Consider the following 17,934-nt stretch of genomic DNA (forward strand, 5'->3'; position numbering starts at 1 on the left):
ATGCACCACTGGTAGACCGTCGAAGGGATGGCCTTCAGCTCCTTTGTCGCATTCTCTTTGATCTCCTCTATTGACTGAAATCTCCTTCCACGAAGTGGTAACTTCAACTTGGGAAACGAAAAGAGTCGCACGGGGCCATACTTGGTGCTTGATCAAATAATCCAGCACAATTTGGGCTCGGTGCGATAGTGCGTTATCATCATGCAAAATCCAAGTATTGTTTGCCCACATTTCCGGCCGTTTGCGACGTACAGCATCTCTCAAACGCTTCTAAACGGATAAATAATATTCGTTATTGACTGCCTGGCCCGATGGAAGGTGCTCATGGTGCACTTGGCAATCGAAGAAACAGTCAATTAAGCATTCCCGGTACTTTTTGATCATAGGGATCCTCGCCGGCATCTTACCGCATAGTGTGGGCCGTCCAACCAAATCGTCTACGTTTGATGATGGGCTCGATTGAGAGTTCGTTGGTCGAATTAAGCAATTCCTGATTTGAATTAAAAAGAGGACACCAGATTGTAAAAAATTTTGTGCAAGCAGGTGTTGTGCACATGTTTGCAGACTTCGTACAAGCACGGATGTAAGCGACCACGACTCGCAGCCATATAGAGAAATCGCTTTCACGTTGGAATTAAAAATTCGTAGTTAAGTTGTCTTACGAAGAAGGAGTGATTCGATACCTCAGAAGTAAAATGTAACCCAGTTCTTCTTCCTCTTAATTGGCGCGGTAACTGCTTACCCGATTTTGGCCGAGTTTAACAAAGCTCACCAGTCGTTTCTTTCTCGTGCTAACCGGCACCAGTTTGGGCACACCAAGTGAAACCAAGTCCTTCTCCACTTGATCTTTCCAACGCAGAGGAAGCCCCGTTATTTCAGGCAAATGTGGGATACATGGCTTAATCGGGTGTGAGCTTCTAAGCCATCAGTTGTATAAGATAATTGCATTTCTTTAGATGGCATCTTGGCTATTCTTTCTTTTCTTCACAAGCTTATAGGATTTCAAAAAAGATTTTTCATAGAGTTTTGAAAAGGATATGGCAAGAAGCAGCCCGCATATTCCTCGCTAAATATTTAAGAAATTCGAACTTCATATACGGAAGTTTAGAGAAGCTTTACGCAGAAATGACAAAGTTTTACAAACAAATGCCTTCGGTTATATGCCTAACTATATCCGAAATGCGGACTTGGAGCAGATCACTGAGCAGGAAACAAGCCAAAAAGTGATAAGAAGTCGTAAATGGCAATGGATCGGGCACACTTTCAGAAAGGACAGGGAAAGCATAAGCAGAACAGCGTTGGAATGGAACCGTCAAGGACACAGACGACCCGAAAATACCTGGGGGCGTTCTAACCTTCGTGATTTAGAGGCAGTTAAGGAAACGTGGAATGTTGCGAAGAAAGCAGCAGTTAATAGAGTAATACCTAAATGTTTTTTCGAAGCCTTATCTTCCCAAGAGGACTAATAAAAGAATGAAAAAAAGATATAAAATTACAGCAGCTGCCACTTTCTAAAACCGCTACTTTATTTTTAGCGAATTTGACAGTTGAGGGACGTCAGTGCGAAAAACAAACAAACATTCACTTGAAATTGAAATTTGAATAGGTGGTGGCTCCTAAAACACGCAGGCTAAAAAGCCCATTGTACTTAGAGCTCTAGAAAGACGGTAGAAATTCAAGGAGGGAAGGGGAAAAGTATCAGAGAGAGAGATAGAAAAGAATAGAGACAGAGATAAAGGAAGTTAGTCCTGTGAGAATTTTCCCGATACTTTGGCAAATCTGTGAATATCCTCCAGTTTTAGAGAACGAATATTACTCTTTCTCTCGACATGGGAACCCAAAACTCGTAACCTTGCTCTAGCAAAGGTAGGGAACTCACAGAGAAAGTGCTCAGTGCTATCCGCCTCCTCCAAGCAGGACTGGCACATTGAGTCCTCAATGAGTCCACACTGGGTCCTCAATGATTCCAAATATGCTAACCCCATGGGTTGTGTCCTTTAATAATACCGACCATCAACGGAACGTCTTTCCTTCCAAGTTTTAGTAGAAATTTTAACAGTTTTCTGTTCGGACTTGTCACAAAACCGAAATTCACTTACTCTTCCTGTTCTTTTTGTTCGTTTATTTTCTGTACCAACGTCTCGGCACGACGTTGAGGGACGTCAGGGCAAAAAATAAACAAACCTTCGCTCACTCTTCCTCTTCTTTTTGTTCGTTTATTTTCTGTACCAACGTCACGGCACTTAAAAAGCCGCAATTTTGTAATCTATCATTCTTGAAGACCAACCACTGTGCCTCGGCCAGTTATTCGGCCTCCTTTGACTTGATTCGCTCACTTGTCGGCCGCTCGTTTACTCGTTGATTCTTCGCTCGTTTGCTGGCATCGTACACAGCCACATTCGCAGTTAAACAGTCACTCAGTGCAAAACGTCGTCGCAAATACACAGCGCAAAGTGGCCGAGTTTTTCACTGGCGAAATGTTAAAAATCAATACGAGCGCAACGTTTTCACAGAAAAGCAATCAATTTTGTTTAATTATTCCCTAAGCTAAGCCAAAGAATATTAAAATTTATAAAATTTAAGCTATTAAGCTAAATGAAATAGAAAAATCAAACGTGAATGTATTTGTGGCAACGATTTAGCAAAGTAGAGGAGCACCAGCGGTGCCACCAATGCCAGCAAAAGCAGCAAGCGGAGCAGCAGCAGCAGCAGCAGCGGAAGCAAAAAGTGCTAAGTTTTAGCTGAAGCTTGAGGAGACGGTAACGCGTTACGCGACACGGTTAACGAGTAACGGGAAACGGGAGTTCTTTTTTCTTTTTTGCTGGCAAACGAGTGCCAGCTTGCGTGAGCCTGGTGGCAATAAAAGCGGTAGTAGTGCGTAAGTGTGAAGTTAGCAAGAAGTGTGAAAAGAAAAATTGCCACCGCGAAAAGTGGAACGAAAAATTCTGCGTAGCAATAATCAAGCGAATGTATTCAAATTAATATTCAACTTCGATTTTCCATTTCCATAAGCCAGCTTTCGATTTTTACTACAAATACCAGTTCGGCTGCGTTCCACCCCGCGCATCCAATATAGCGAAAAGGGAAAGGAAAAACAACATCAGTACGCACAAGTCAATCGCCGTCCATTCGGTTGGTGTGCCGTTGCTGCTGGCTTTATTGTTGTTGTTGTTCTGTCGAACCGAATAGTTAGCATTTCGCCCTACTAACACAACAACACAAGTCATTGCTAAATTATTAGTAATTAGAGTAATTTTGTTTTGTTAACGCAGCTATTGTTGTTATTGTTGTTACTATTATCAACTGTGACTTGGTATTGCGCAGCGCACGCGTTGTTTGCGGTGCGGTAGTGAGGTGGAGCGGTGGTATCGTTGGAAGCGGTGTTAATGTTAAAAAACCATAAGTGGAAATTATGGCCTCTTCGCTGCTGGCCCTTAGTGATTTAATACGATTCCAATTGGAGCGCATCAAACTAGACGAATTCACCTACAAAGATGAGCTGCAACTGCTGCGCCAATTGTTGGCGCTGGACATGCCACAGCCGCCGAACGCCGTGCTTTCGAATGGCAGCAGTCAGGAGCATAACCAGCAGCAGCCAACACAAGCAGGCGCGCCGGCAATCGTTTGTACGCCGACTCAAACGCAAGCAACAACGCAGTCGCAGACGCACTCACACTCCCAGACGCAGTCGCAGTCACAGCAATCACACACACAGACGCAAACACCGTTACGCTTGCAAGCGCCACAGCATCACCAACATCAAGCGTCACAGCCGTATTACACGCAGCATTCGTCACAGCTACCGCTACCACCGCCGCCACAGTACCAACCAAAATCATTGCCGCAAAATCACTATCCACCGCCGCCGAGTCAGAGCCAGAGTCAGTGTCATCTTAGCGGCGCGCTTAGCCAGAGTAACAATCAGTTTCAGCATTCAAGTCATAGCCACAGCCACGGGCTTAGTCAGAGCCAACAGAATCTGTATCCTCCCAGCAGCCACAGTCCGCTGCAAAATCAGCTCAGCTATGCGCAGAGCCAAAAGCAACGTCAAAAGCAGCGCCGCTTTCAGCAGCAAAACTCCAAGCGTTCGCACCAAATGCAAAGTCGCAGCAAAACGCTTGCACAGCCGACCGATAGCGATGGCGCAGGAACTGCGGATGAGTCCAACAATACCGGCGCCAGCAATCACCAGTCACCTGGGGGAGGCGGTTATACTGGCGCCTGCAATGGCGGTATTGGCGCGCTCGGTAGCAGCGGCGAATTGGCCGATGAGGAGTTGGTCGGTGCGGTGGGTGGCAATGGTGGCGGCGCTGGCGGTGGTGCGGCAACGAATGGTGCCATTGGCGGGAGTGAGGATGGATCCAGTGCCAGCAGCAATGCTGACCTACAAAAAGATTTCAAGTGAGTATTGTGCGAGCAAGAAATATTAGTGTGTATATGTGTGTGTGTGTATGTATGGATGTGAGTAAATGCCTGCAGTGCCATTCGAATTTTAATGGAAACTATGTAGAAAAAATTTAAAGGCGTATTAGTGTAGATAGCGAAAGAGAAATGAGATTGCAGCAAAATCGAACGCATCGCAAAAAATTCGACACTTTCAAGTGCCAAAGCACGAATGAAATTGCAGAAGCAGCAGCAGCAGCAGCAAAAATAGCAAGAGGCAACTCAATAGCGGCGAAAGTTTTGGCATATTCGCACACACACACGCACACAGAAGCGTGTAGATGACAGAGTTTTTGTGCTGCACGAGCACTTTAAAAACAAACCCGCACTACACACACACACTCACTGCGGAGTTTGCATAATTTCGTGCCAGTTTGAAAAATTCACACACCCAAACATGGGCAGAAGAAGAATGAACAACGATAAAGTTTCACTTTTTACTTTACTTTTCTGGTCTTTTGTATGCCTATACACAGTCACTAAAGCTCCAGCATACATTTGTACCAGGGATGATAATTCCCGAATTTCGGGATCCCGAAATTTTAGGGATTTTAAAATTTTTGCGAAGCATATGAAACGGAAACAGACACATCCCCTTCCATGGCAAATATGGGTAGTCGAAAAAGTCTTTTCGTATTTCTAATCAAACTTCAACTTATTTTTTTTTTATATTTATAATGAACCTTATTAAACCAAATATGTACCATTTTGGTCGACCACCTTTTGCCATTGTTCTTCTAGAGACATTATTCCATCAGGGTAAAACTTTTGTGGTTTCTCGGCGAAAAACTGCGACAAGTAATTTTCACAGGATTCTCTTGAAGCCAACTTTACTCCATTAAGGGAGTTCTGCATTGACCGAAACAAATGGCAGTCCGATGGTGCGAGGTCAGGGCTATATGGTGAATGCATCAAAACTTCCCAGCCAAGCTCTCCCAGTTTTTGCCGAGTCATCAAAGATGTGTGTGGCCTAGCGTTGTCCTGATGAGAGACGACGCCCTTTCTGCTGATCAGTTCTGGCCGTTTTTTTTTCGATTGCTTGCTACAATCTCATCAGTTGTTGACAGTAAAGTGTAGAATCAATCGTTCGAGCAGGCTGAAGCAGCTCATAGTGTATGAATTCTTTCCAATCCCACCAAACACACAGGATAATCTTTCGAGGCGTCAATCCTGGCTTTGCGACCATTTGTTGAGTTTCACCACCCTTGCATCATGATCTTTTTTTCACATTATTGTCGTATTTGATCCCCTTTTCGTCTCCTGTTACCATTCGCTTCAGAAATGGTTCGATTTCATTTCGTTTCAGCAAAGAATCGCAGATATTAATTCGGTCCATTAAATTTTTCACAGACAATTTATGTGGTACCCGAACATCGAGCTTCTTTTTGTAACCAGCCTTTTTTAAATGGTTCAAAACCGTTTGATGATGAATGTTTAGTGCCTTGGCGATGTCATGGCAGCTTGTGTGATGGTCCTGGCCAAAATTTTCCATAATTTCATTGACGTTTTCAACGATAGGTCGACCGGAACGAGATGCATCTTTCACATCGAAATTTCCAGAACGGAAGTGAGCGAACCATTGTTGTGCTACACGAACTGATACAGCATCGTCTCCGTAAACTTCACAAGTTTCATTGGTGGCTTGCGTGGCTTTCTTCCCTTTTTTATACAAAAATGTCAAAATATAGCGAATTTCTTCATTATTTTCACTCATTTTTGAACAGCTATAACTTTTTTTTAACTGCTCCGAATTTAATTTTTTTTGGTTAAATGAAGCTTAAAATGTCACCTTTCTAAAACCCTATTATATGACACAATGTGATTGGTAGCACTGGAGATAGATGACTCCAACGACATCTATTGACAAAATACGAAAAGACTTTTTCGACTACCCAATATTTCTTCTTCTAAATTTGAAATTTTTTTTTTTTTAAATATAAAAAATAATATATATTTATGTGTGCTGCTGTTGTGAAAAGTTATATAGACCTAGCTGAATTTATTTTCACAAAACGAATTGAAGCCTACTACTTTCAGCTTTTTACGCGTAAATTAAGCGGGACTCAAACACCTATGAAATGAGACTTTTTTCAATTTCAAACGTTTATTAACAAAAAATTAATTCAAATTTAATCTTCAAAATAATAGCCATCGCTAGCGACACATTTTCCCCATCTCTCAGGCAATTTGTGGATGCCGCGCAAAAAACTTGGCCGTCTTTGGCCGCAAACCAATCATCGAGCCATTTTTTGGCTTCTTCGTTGCTCGGAAAGTGCGTGGCCCATCGATGCAAACAAATGATAATCGGAAGGCGCCAAGACTGGTGAGTAAGCCGCATACACCAACGGTTCCCAATCGTACGTCTCCACCAATTCCCGGGTCGCTCTTGCTCGATGTGGCGGGGCATTGTCTTCAAGAAAAACTACTTTGTGACGCCGATCGGCATATTCTGGGCGTTTTCGGTGTATAGCGCTGTTCAAATCGGACAATTGTCGTTGGTAGCGTGTACCGTCAACTGTTTCACCTGGTTTTAATAGCTCGTACCAAATCATACCACGCTGAACCCAGAAAACACACAGCATTGCCTTGCGGCCGAAGCGATTTGGTTTGGCCATTGTTTTTGGATTGTGGCCGGGCGCACCATACGACCGTTTACGCTTGGGATTGGAGAAATACACCCATTATTCATCACCCGTAACGATTCGATGCAAAAAAGAATTCCTTTTGAACCGGGAGAGCAGCATTTCACAAGTGGTTTTTCGGTTCTCTTGCTGCCTTTCAGTCAGTTCATGCGGCACCCATCTTCCGACCTTTAAAATCATGCCCATGTCGTTTGGAAATGGCTTTTTGGGTCACTCCCAACTGCTCTGCCATCATTTCATGCGTTTGACCATCATCTTCATCCAACAATGCTTGCAATTCGGCGTCCTCAAACTTTTTCGGTGGCCGGCTACGGTCCTCGTTCTCCACGTTAAAATCACCACTTCGGAATTTTTCAAACCACCTGAAGGACTGTGCTCTACTTAGAGCATTTCCACCATAAGTTTCTATAAGCATTTGATGAGCTTGAGAAGCGTTTTGCTTCAATTGATAACAGAAAATCAACGATGCCCGCAAATCGTAGTTTGAAGGCACGAAATTCGACATTTTTAAGAGCGACAAAGATGCATTGTTTTATGAAACGTAACAAACAATGAACTGAATATTGTTGACAGATGACAGACGAAAAAAAACAAGACATTTGGGAAGGCTTAAAAATGCTCCTGGCGACATCTATGGGCAAATAGCTGAAAGTCTCATTTCATAGGTATATATCTGGTACAAAATATATTTATTTACTTCGAAAGTTTTTTTTTTTGCATCGAACTATTTTCGATATATTTAAATTACGGTACCAGATGCACACAAAGTTCACTTTCATCCTTTGCTTTTTTTTATTATTTACTGCTTGAAGATCTCAAAAATATATAAACAGTAAGAAATGGAAAAAATTTTCACTTTAAATAAAAAACCCAATTATTTATTATTATTTTTTTTTTTCGAATTATATTCTTGCAATATAATGACTATAAAAATCTCGTGACTGATCCCGAAAATCCCAAGATCGCAAAAATCTAAAAGATTGGCATCCCTAATTTATACCCATTTATGTGCATGCCCAGCTATGCAAGCATGTTTTTCTGATTCTACATTTTGCTATTTGGTTTTTCTTGCTTCAGTTCGGCGCCCATTTTCCGTTCGTTGTTGTGCTTATGGCACTTGCGCACCCACTGATTGCAAGCTAAAATAAGGTCACGTGTGTCCGATGTGGCACAGTGGCCCGCACTACACAACATGCACACTCGCATACATATGCACAAGATTACATGGAAAAGTGACATGAACCCCATACTTGCATTTACTGGTAATGCATGTATGTGTGTGTGTGTGTACGAAATTACGCTGAAATGACATGCACACAATAAGCGGCGAAGCACAGTGTCTGTTTTGCTTGAAATTGAGACTAAAAATATTACTGGATAAATAAGTAGACCAAACTACGTAGAGGCGATGAAACTTCTTAAGAGTCGATGGACGAGCAAGAATGGAGAGTAAAATTTCAAGGCTATGCAACGTTTTGGGCATTTCCGTTCCGCGAGAGAGAAAAAAGATATAATGTAGAGGAACAAGAAAGAGTGAGCTATACCTTATATATATCTTAGATACACTTAAGGCTATTTTTCCTGAGTTTTCCCTTGTGATTGCTAATTTCTAGTGAGAAATAACAATGCCTACTTTTTGGAGATTGTTTGTTGGAGTAATCTTGTAGTAATCTATATTATATTATTGGTGCCTACTTATTGGCGTTATATTTCCTTGCTGCCTACGGTTTGAGGCGTTTTTTGGACCCAATTTTTTTGGCGTTTTTTTTTTGGCTGCCTACTTTTTGACGCTTATTTCCGTTTCCTGGCTAGTGCTTGTAGTGCTTGTGCGTACTATAAAATGATATCCATTCCGACGTCGGATTTATTGGTATTGCCTTGCGTTGCTGTAGTCCTGGAATGTGCGGGTGCGGGTGATAAACGCTCGGAGTAGTGCGCGTTGTTGTCACGGCTTGTGTCCGGCGTTTACCTACACCGGTCGACCCTTCTTCGTTTTTTGTAAATTATGTCTATTTGTATTCTCTGCAAATGTTGTGAATTTATTTAGATACATATTCTTTCTCTCTCTCTCTCATTTTCTCTCGGGTCTCTCCCTCTTTCTTTGTCTGCCTTGAAAGTTTCACTTCTGTTATGTGTACTATGCAACACGCACTTTTTTTTTGCTACATAGCATTAATACATCATGCTTCGACTTGACTTAAGCAAAATTTCAATAAAAGTAAAAGTTATCGCTGTTCGTGTGGAGTCCGTTTTTCTAGAAGTCCCTGGGTTTGATCATCACAAGTCCTTGGAGATTTATCTAACATCAATCGGACAAAAGAAATTATTTTTATTAATAGATAATCTTGTGCCTGATCGATACTTTTTCTTCAAAATTAACAATATGGCGGCCTCAGGATATATTTTTGAGATTTTCGAGAAAAAAACCGACAATTGTTTAAAAAAAACGAGATTTTTGAAAAAAAATCCTTCGATCAGGCACGAGTTTTTTATGTTTTTCAGAAACCTTATAAATTTGATTGAAATCTACGAAGTGGTTTTTAAGTTACAGTGATCACCAGTTCAAAAAACATAGTTTTGAGAAAAACGCATTTAAAGTTTTGCAATCGAGCGCCGGAGTGCCCGAGCTCCCTTTGTTAATGGTAGAATAACTCGAAAAGTATTTGTCGGATTCACTTCAAATTTTCACATAATATTTTTAAGATATTATACTTTAAGAAAATACAAAAAAAGAATCAAATTTTTTGAAAATTTTGACTACCCCTAACCCCTTAAGTAGATATTTCCAGCGCCACCTAGTGGGTCAAAACAAGCTCGAAGTAATTTTCTTCGAAACTAATTTTTTTTAGATAAAGGTAATTAATATTAAATATTGTTTGGAGAAAAAGAAATCCATTATTTTCTGGATAGATAGCTGTAGTGGTCGATATCTTGTAAAGTATAGATCAAAAAATTTAAAGTTTATGCTCGTTGTCAAGATGACATTTCACACTAAAAAAATTATTTTGCTGTGTTTTGTTTATTCCATTCAGTTGTGAATTGCAGGGTGTTAATAATGGAAGTCAACAAAGAGAAGATTCGGTACATTTTACATTCTTTTTTCTTAGATAAAGGCGAGAATGCAAGCGAGGCCGCTGAAATTGTGAATGATGTTTATGGTACCTATACTGTAAAAGCTATTTCTGTGCAATTTTAGTTTCGTCAATACGTCAAGCATTTTTGGTGTTAAAAAAAAATTCGATAACTTCGAAAATGTCGATAAAATCACATAAATAATCGAAGTTGAGTGGCATGTAAATAGTCGTAGCATTGCCTAGGAGCTAAAGATCGACCATAAAACAGTTTTAAACCATTTGCGCAAAGCTGGACTCAAAAAGGTGAACGATGTTTGGGTGCCTCACCAATTAACACCAAAAAACATTTTGGATCGGATTCCCATCTACGAAGCCTAAGCCAAATGGAACGAAATCGACCCATTTCTCAAATGGATGGTGACTGGGGATGTGAAATGGGTCACATACGGCAATAGTGTGTTTTCGCACATCGTGGTCAAAGCGTGATGAAGTAGCTCAAACGATGGTGAAACCAGGACTAACGGCCAGGGAGGTTCTACTGTGCATTTGGTCGGACTTGAAAGGAATAATTTGTTATGAGTGGCTTTCGTATGATCAAACACTAAATTCAAATCTCTACTGTCAATAACTGACCATTTGAAGCCAGCACTTGTCCAGAAACGGTTAAAATTGGCCAACAGAAAAGGTGTTGTGTTCTATCAGGGCAACGTAAGGCCACTCACGTCTATAGTGACTTGCCGAAAAACTCCGAGAGCTTAATTGGGAAGTTTTAATCCATTTACCATAAAGTCCGGATCTAACACCAAGCGATTACCACCTTTTTGATACCAAGAAGATTGAGTTGGTCGTCAATAACGAGCATAGCTTCCAGTATGAAGCTACCTTTAAAATGTTAACAAATTATACAACAAAACGGGGCATATTTGACCCAAATCGAACAATCCGAAATGTCTTAAATAGAGTTCTGAATTTTACGCAAAAATAATGGATTTCTTTTTCCCCAGACCATGACGAGGTGAGAATAGCGATAACGCTACTGAACAACGAAGCCGCAAGCGCCGACGGACTGCCGGCTGAGCTATTCAAACATGGCGGCGAGTAGCTGGTAAGGCACACACCATTTTTTCTTCGATTTGAAAGCTGCATTCGACAGTACGAAGAGGAGTTATCTGTATGCCGCGATGTCTGAATTTGGTATCCCCACAAAACTAATACGACTATGCAAGATGACGTTGGTCAATACCAGCAGCGCCGCTAGCCATTTGATAGCAAACGAGGTTTCAGACAGGTTGACTAGCTGTCGTGGGACTTCTTTAACCTGATGTTGGAGAGCATCGTACGAGCCGCAGAACTTAATCGCTCAGGCACAATTTTTATAGGGCATACAATTGGTGGCGTATGCCGATGATATTGACAGTATCGGCCTTAACAACCGCGCTGTTAGTTCTGCCTTCTCCAAACTTCATAAAGAGGCAAAGCGAATGGGTCTGGTGGTGAACGAAGACAAAACGAAGTACTTCCTGTCATCAAACAAACAGTCGGTGCACGCGCATATCACTATTGACAGATATAATTTCGAGGTTGTAAAAGACGAACAAAACTAACACTCTACAAGGTTCTCATCATGCTCGACCTAACGTATGGCGCAGAAGCTTGGACGATCACAACATCCGATGAGGCGACGCTTGGAATGTTTGATAGAAAGATTCTGTGGGAGATTTTTGGACCTTTTCACGTTGGCGACGGTCGCAACTGTTTTGGCTAGAAAAAAGTGTTAGATTGAGAACTTCGAACAAATTGTGATGCAGGAAATGTTTACCCTTGACAAAAATTAAAGAAGCATTGGTGGAGGTTATTTTGGAAAATATTTAACATTCAAAAAACAGCACTCAGATTACTTAGAAATACCATCTACTGTATTGTTTTCATATTTCCCTTATTTTCTTTTCAATCTACCCCATATTTACAAATGGAAAATCTCAACATAACTGCTTGAAAAGCCTCATAAAAATCTCTGCGAAGGCGGAACATATTTATAGAGCGCCTCCACTCCTCAAAGGAGGCTGATTAAAGGGAGTTATCACGAAAAACCAATGAAACCATTTTCTGCAGTTCCATATGTCCGGTGTGATCAAATATTCAGCTGAACTTCCTGGAATTGATACCTGCATTATCTTATTTCTCCGAAGCTTCACAATTATCACTGAGCAGAAATTCAGCTCATCACTCAACTATTGGCGAAAATTACGTCAAATTTTCTACCCCTTGGTAAATTGGAAATTTTCACTGTGATTAAAGTTCTTGGCAAAACGGGAAGTTCGCGGAAAAAAGTTGTTGAAGATGTGTCATCAGTTTCTGCAAGGAAGATTCTGCAAGTCCACATGCCACCTTAATCAAAAAGAGGCCAGCATAACCGCAAGGTGACACTCTAAATCAACTGATTTTAATTATGTTTTTTTTTGTGCTAGGTTGCCACAACTGCGATTAACATTTCTACTAAAATTTTATGATTAAGTAAATCTACCTATGCACATGTTTTCAATCTTTTACAGTTTTAAAAATGGATTTGGATTTGCAACAACAAGTTTGTATTAAATGTTTCGCTAAAAAATTGATTTAATGGGGCAGAAACCTAAGAAATGCTGGGAAACTGTTTCGGTAATGATATTCTAAAGAAGACTTCCGAAGAGATCGTGAATCCATCAAAGATGGCAAAAGGAGCGACAGGCCGTCGACATCGAAAACTGATGACAACATTAATAAAGTGAAAGAAAAGTTGGTCACTAACCGCAAATTAACCATCCGCGTTGGTATCGCAAAAGACGTGATTTCCAACATTCATTAAACGCATCGTTTCTGAAAACGAGTCGTGAGTTTATGAGTACGACACGTAATCTAGGCATCAACCGAGTGAGGGGCAAACTCCAGATGAACTAAGACCAAAAAACCGACGTCGCTTTCAGTCAAAAAGGAAAGCGATGCTGATGATTTTTTGGGAATATCACGGTATTGTATACCATGCATTTTTGTCAGAAGGTCGGGCAGCTAATTAGGACTATTATTTGGACGTTTACGTGAAGCAATTCACCAAAACTGAAAGTATTTGTGAGAAAAGAACTAATGGATTTTGCACCAATGATAACGCAGTGCTATCGTCATCCATGGAATTTGACCAAGAACGAACGAATACCATCCAAGAGATTAGATAAGATTTGTTTCTGTTTGATCGAGTCCACTATGGGGAACGCATTTTAACAGCCAGAAGAGGTAATGGAAAATCGAAGACGACACTGAGAGTTCCAGAAATGTTTCCAGAGCTGAATTACACGCTGAAATACCATAAGTACGTTACAATTGATGGAAAGTGGAATAAACTTTTTTTTAATTTTCTGAATATATTGTGAGAACTTTTTGATCAAGGTGGTAAGAACAGTGGTAAAATAATTCGTTCGGCTACGTGGACCTATTGAAACAACCAGTGATGGCAGTGACCAAAGAAAATGCCCTAAAAGTCAAGAATTTATCGATCCAACCAATAGAAGAATTAAAATATTGCAGATAAGAGGAGAACTATACGTCGACATTCAGTGAATAGAGAGCTGTGACGGAAGAGTAACAACTAGTGGATACCTACCTTTAGACCGGACCTTGCTCCCAGTAACTTTTTCCAGTTAATCAGTTAAAAAAAAAAGGATCTAAGCAGATTAATATTTTCAGACGAAACTAAAATGAAAGCAATCGTACAAAACCAATTTTTAAATACTATAAAGAATATTTCTCAGTGAATGTAAGGATTTACATGCGCGATGTGAAAAGTGTATTTCACTTAAGTAGGATTATAATAAAAAATAAAAAAATTAAAGCCACTGTTTTCTCTCACCGCGCACTTATCAGCTACCCCTCGTGCATGTGATAAGAAAAAAATTTGCGGAAATGTACCTGCCTTTGAAGATTGGAACATTCTGCGAGCTTCTTGCAAAATATAATAAATTATATTCTTAACCTTACCGGCTTGTTGCTTTAATAGAATCTTTAATGAATTCATTGACAAACTCTTGAAACACCGCTCGGTTAACCTTTCTAACTTTTGGCACGCAATTTTAATTCATATTTAATTTTTGAATTTTTTTATTTATTTTTTTAAATTTATTACTTTTATTTTTTATTTTTATTTCTTTTTTCAATTTTTTTTTATTATAATTTATTTTATTTTTTATATTTTTTTTTTCTTTAATGAATTCCTAGCTAAATACTCGAAACACGGCTCGATTAACCTTTCTAACTTTTAGATCGCGAATTTAATTCGTATTTAAATATTTATTTTTTTTATTTAATATTTTTATTTGTTTATATGGTTGGTTTAAGGGAGACCCCGCATCGGAGTGCCACATAGACCGCAAGTTGGGTCCGTTGTGTTGCCCTAGAGCTCATTATGTTATATGATTTCCCCACCTAACCGAGATTTTTATTGTAGATTTTGGTCAAAGATATTAATTCGTTTCGAGAATTTGATGAGAGATTCGATTTTCAGGTTCGAGAGTACTGAAAGATTGTCAATTGTTGGAGAGCCTAGAAGAGTGAGTCGACTTCTGGCTAGACCGATAGATTGGATTAACCTTTCTAACTAGTTAAATATTTAATTTTTTTATTTATTTTTTTATTTAATATTTTTATTTTTTATATACATTTTTTTTATTTTTGTTTTTTTTTTATTTCTTATTTACATAATTAATTTTTTTTATAACAATTTTTTTTCTTTAATGAATTCATTGCCAAACTCTCAAACACTCGAAACACTGCTCGATTAATCTTTCTAACTAGTTAAATATTTATTTTTTTAATTTATTTTTTTATTTTATATGTTTATTTTTTTATATAATTTTTTATTTCTTAATAAAATTTTTTTTTTTTTTTTTATAACAATTTTTTTTTTCTTTAATGAATTCATTGCCAAACTCTCGAAACACTGCTCGGTTAACCTTTCTAACTTTTGGCTCACAATTTTAATTCGTATTTAAATTTGTTTCATTTAATATTTTAATTTTTTTATTTAATATTTTTATTTCTTTTATTTATATTTACATTTTAAAAATTTTTTATTTTTCTTTTTTTATTTCCTATTATTATTTTTTGCTTTTAAATTATTTTTGTTTTACTTTTGTTTCTTTTTAAACATTTTATTTTTCTTTTATTTAATATTTTTATTTATTTTTTCTTTTTTTTTAATTTAGTACTTTTCTTTATTATTTTTATATTTTTTTTTTTATTTTTTTTTTTTTTTTACTTTTTTATTTTTTTTATTATTTTTCCTTTATTATTCCTTTTATATTTATTTTTTATTATTTTTCCTTTTCTTATTTTAACTTATTTTTTTTTACTCCATTTTGTTTTGTCCTTCTTCGCTGCACTGTGCGTCATACAATTTGCTTCTGGCATGCAAGTCTTATTTGTCATATGCACATTTGTACGAGCCTTGCAGGCATATGTTACAAGACATCATATGCACGTATCCACACACTCACACACACAACCACACAAAGCCAGCTTTCTAGCCTAGGCCGCATGTTTGTGATCTCCTGGCATGCACCCCAAGTGTACGGAATTGGCATGCATAACGTGTCGTGAATTTTTTATTATTGTTTTCGTATTAATTAAAATTGATTTTCGTTTGGCCCTCTTTGCGCTCTTTCACAGTTGGCCTGCCAACGCGATTAATTGGAGAATACGATTTCGTTTTTTTTTGTTTTTATTTTTTTATCGTAGTAATACACGAAATATTTATTTTCTGTCATTATACACTGTCATTACACATCCATATTTAAGTAGGAATGTTTCTGTAAGTACGACACACACAAACACACAAAAAAACGCAAGCACCTCTTATTCCGCCAACACTGCAAGCAGCAAATGAAATCACAACCTCGTAAACGCGAGTTCAACGTAAATATTACCTTGTTGGCACTATTATTTATTATTTATTATTTTTTCCGTTTTTTATCCTTTCTTTTTTCTTTGGCTGCTTTTTTTATTTCTCAGCATTCACTTTTGTTTGGGTGCTCACGGTTAGATGCCAAGTTTAATTTTCATTATTTTGTATGCCTTTGCTTTTTTACCTGTTTTACCTGTGCACATAAGAAGCTATTTTTGGTGCACTGACTGCCGGCAGCAGCCTCATTTATTATGATTATTGTTTATTACAATATTTTTGTTTGGTAAAATGAGAACGGTTTTAATTGTATGTCATTTTATTAATTACTGTGGGTGTTGATTACTTGCACTTGCATGTAGCCTGGCACTTCTTGACTAAAAATAGGATAATTAATGTAAACTAGTATCGGCTGGTGGTCTAAATCGTCCAAGTAATCAAAATAGTGTTTGAAATAGCCACTTCGTCTAGTCGTGCGCAAAAGTTTAATATCACTTTACACAATTTTTATACCCAGAAAGTATCAACAATCTTTGAAACTTATATTGTCAGCCTGCGCTGCTGCGAAATGTGTTCTATAACTAATACGAATATTTTATTGGGAATATCAGAATGATGAGAATAGTCGATTAAGCCAAGTCTGTCTGTCCTTCCTTATGCACGATAGCTGGTGCAAAAATTTTTACAATGAGAAGCAAAACTGCAACAATGGTTTTCATATGCCACTTTATTAAAAAAAAAGTTTATTTATATTGGTTCTGTATTTAGCACAAATATTTTTATATTACGTTAAGCACCTTGAACAAAAAATTCAAGAAATATATTCAGGAAAATTCAAAATTCATCTTTATTCCCCAAAAGTGATATTATCGCCTTCAAAGTATTCCCCATCAACTGCAACGCTCTTATGTCTGCGTTTGATCCAGCTCTCGAAACATTTCTGGAACACTCAAGTATTTTCAGTACAGCTATCGGAGTCACCTTTGATTTTTCCATTACTTCCTTTCGGCTGTTAAAACGCCAGCGATCGATCCAGTTCTCGAAACATTTCTGGAACACTATTTGCGGTATAGCCACCAGAGCCGTCTTCGGCTTTTCGATTACCTCCTTTCAGCTATTAAAACTCGCTCTCCGTAGTGGTTTTTGACTCGATCAAACAGAAAAAAAATGCAGAGAGCCATATCAGGTGAACTCAATGGCTGTTGAATGATATTCCTTTCGTTGTTGGTAAAAAATTCAGAGATAATGATGGCACTGTATGACGGTGCGATATCATGGTCAATATGACAAATTCTCGACAAATCCTTTCGTTTTTGGTATAATTGGCGTTTACACCCTTTTTGGTTGTTTGGCCGAACTTCTCCCCCTATTTGTGGCATGCGTCTTGATGTTGTTTCACAAATGGAGGGCAGTTTTAAGCCGACTACGATCGGCAAATATTTCTTATGAAGAGCTTTTTCATGGCTGAAATACACTCGGAGGTTTGTCATTGGATGCCTAGGGGCGACCGCTATTAGAAAAATGTTTTTCTTCATTTTGGTGTTCCACCGAGATTCGAACTTACATTCTCTCTGAATTCCGAATGTCATGCACCAACTCTTTCGGCTACAGCGGGCGCCCTTTCGGCTGTAGCAAATCAGTTCACGTAAATAATAGTTCCTCTTAACTTCTGGCAAAAATTCGTGGTGTACAGTGCCGTTGCAATTCATAAAAGTTGTGAGCTTGATCTTGGTTCATTCGGAGCTCTCCACTTTCTCGACTGATGACTGAATTGCATATTGCACTTATAAGCCCATATTTCCACTACGGATACGTTTGATGAATGTTGGATCAGACTCATCCTTGGAAA

General features: G+C 38.7%; 1 protein-coding gene across 4 annotated transcripts in view; it reads left to right on the top strand.

Annotated features, from left to right (window-relative positions):
- Positions 1-2,414: 2,414 nt before the first annotated feature.
- LOC128862972 (uncharacterized) overlaps positions 2,415-17,934 on the top strand; it is a 68,584-nt gene continuing 53,064 nt past the window's right edge. For all 4 annotated transcript variants that reach the window (XM_054101836.1, XM_054101833.1, XM_054101835.1 and 1 more), the window contains exon 1: positions 2,415-4,401. In XM_054101836.1, coding sequence (XP_053957811.1) covers positions 3,413-4,401 — 989 coding nt within the window. In that variant the 5' untranslated portion in view covers positions 2,415-3,412. The remainder of the gene's footprint in view (positions 4,402-17,934) is intronic.

This window comes from Anastrepha ludens, chromosome 5 (genome assembly GCF_028408465.1).
Source record: "Anastrepha ludens isolate Willacy chromosome 5, idAnaLude1.1, whole genome shotgun sequence".
NCBI classification, from domain to species: domain Eukaryota; kingdom Metazoa; phylum Arthropoda; class Insecta; order Diptera; family Tephritidae; genus Anastrepha; species Anastrepha ludens.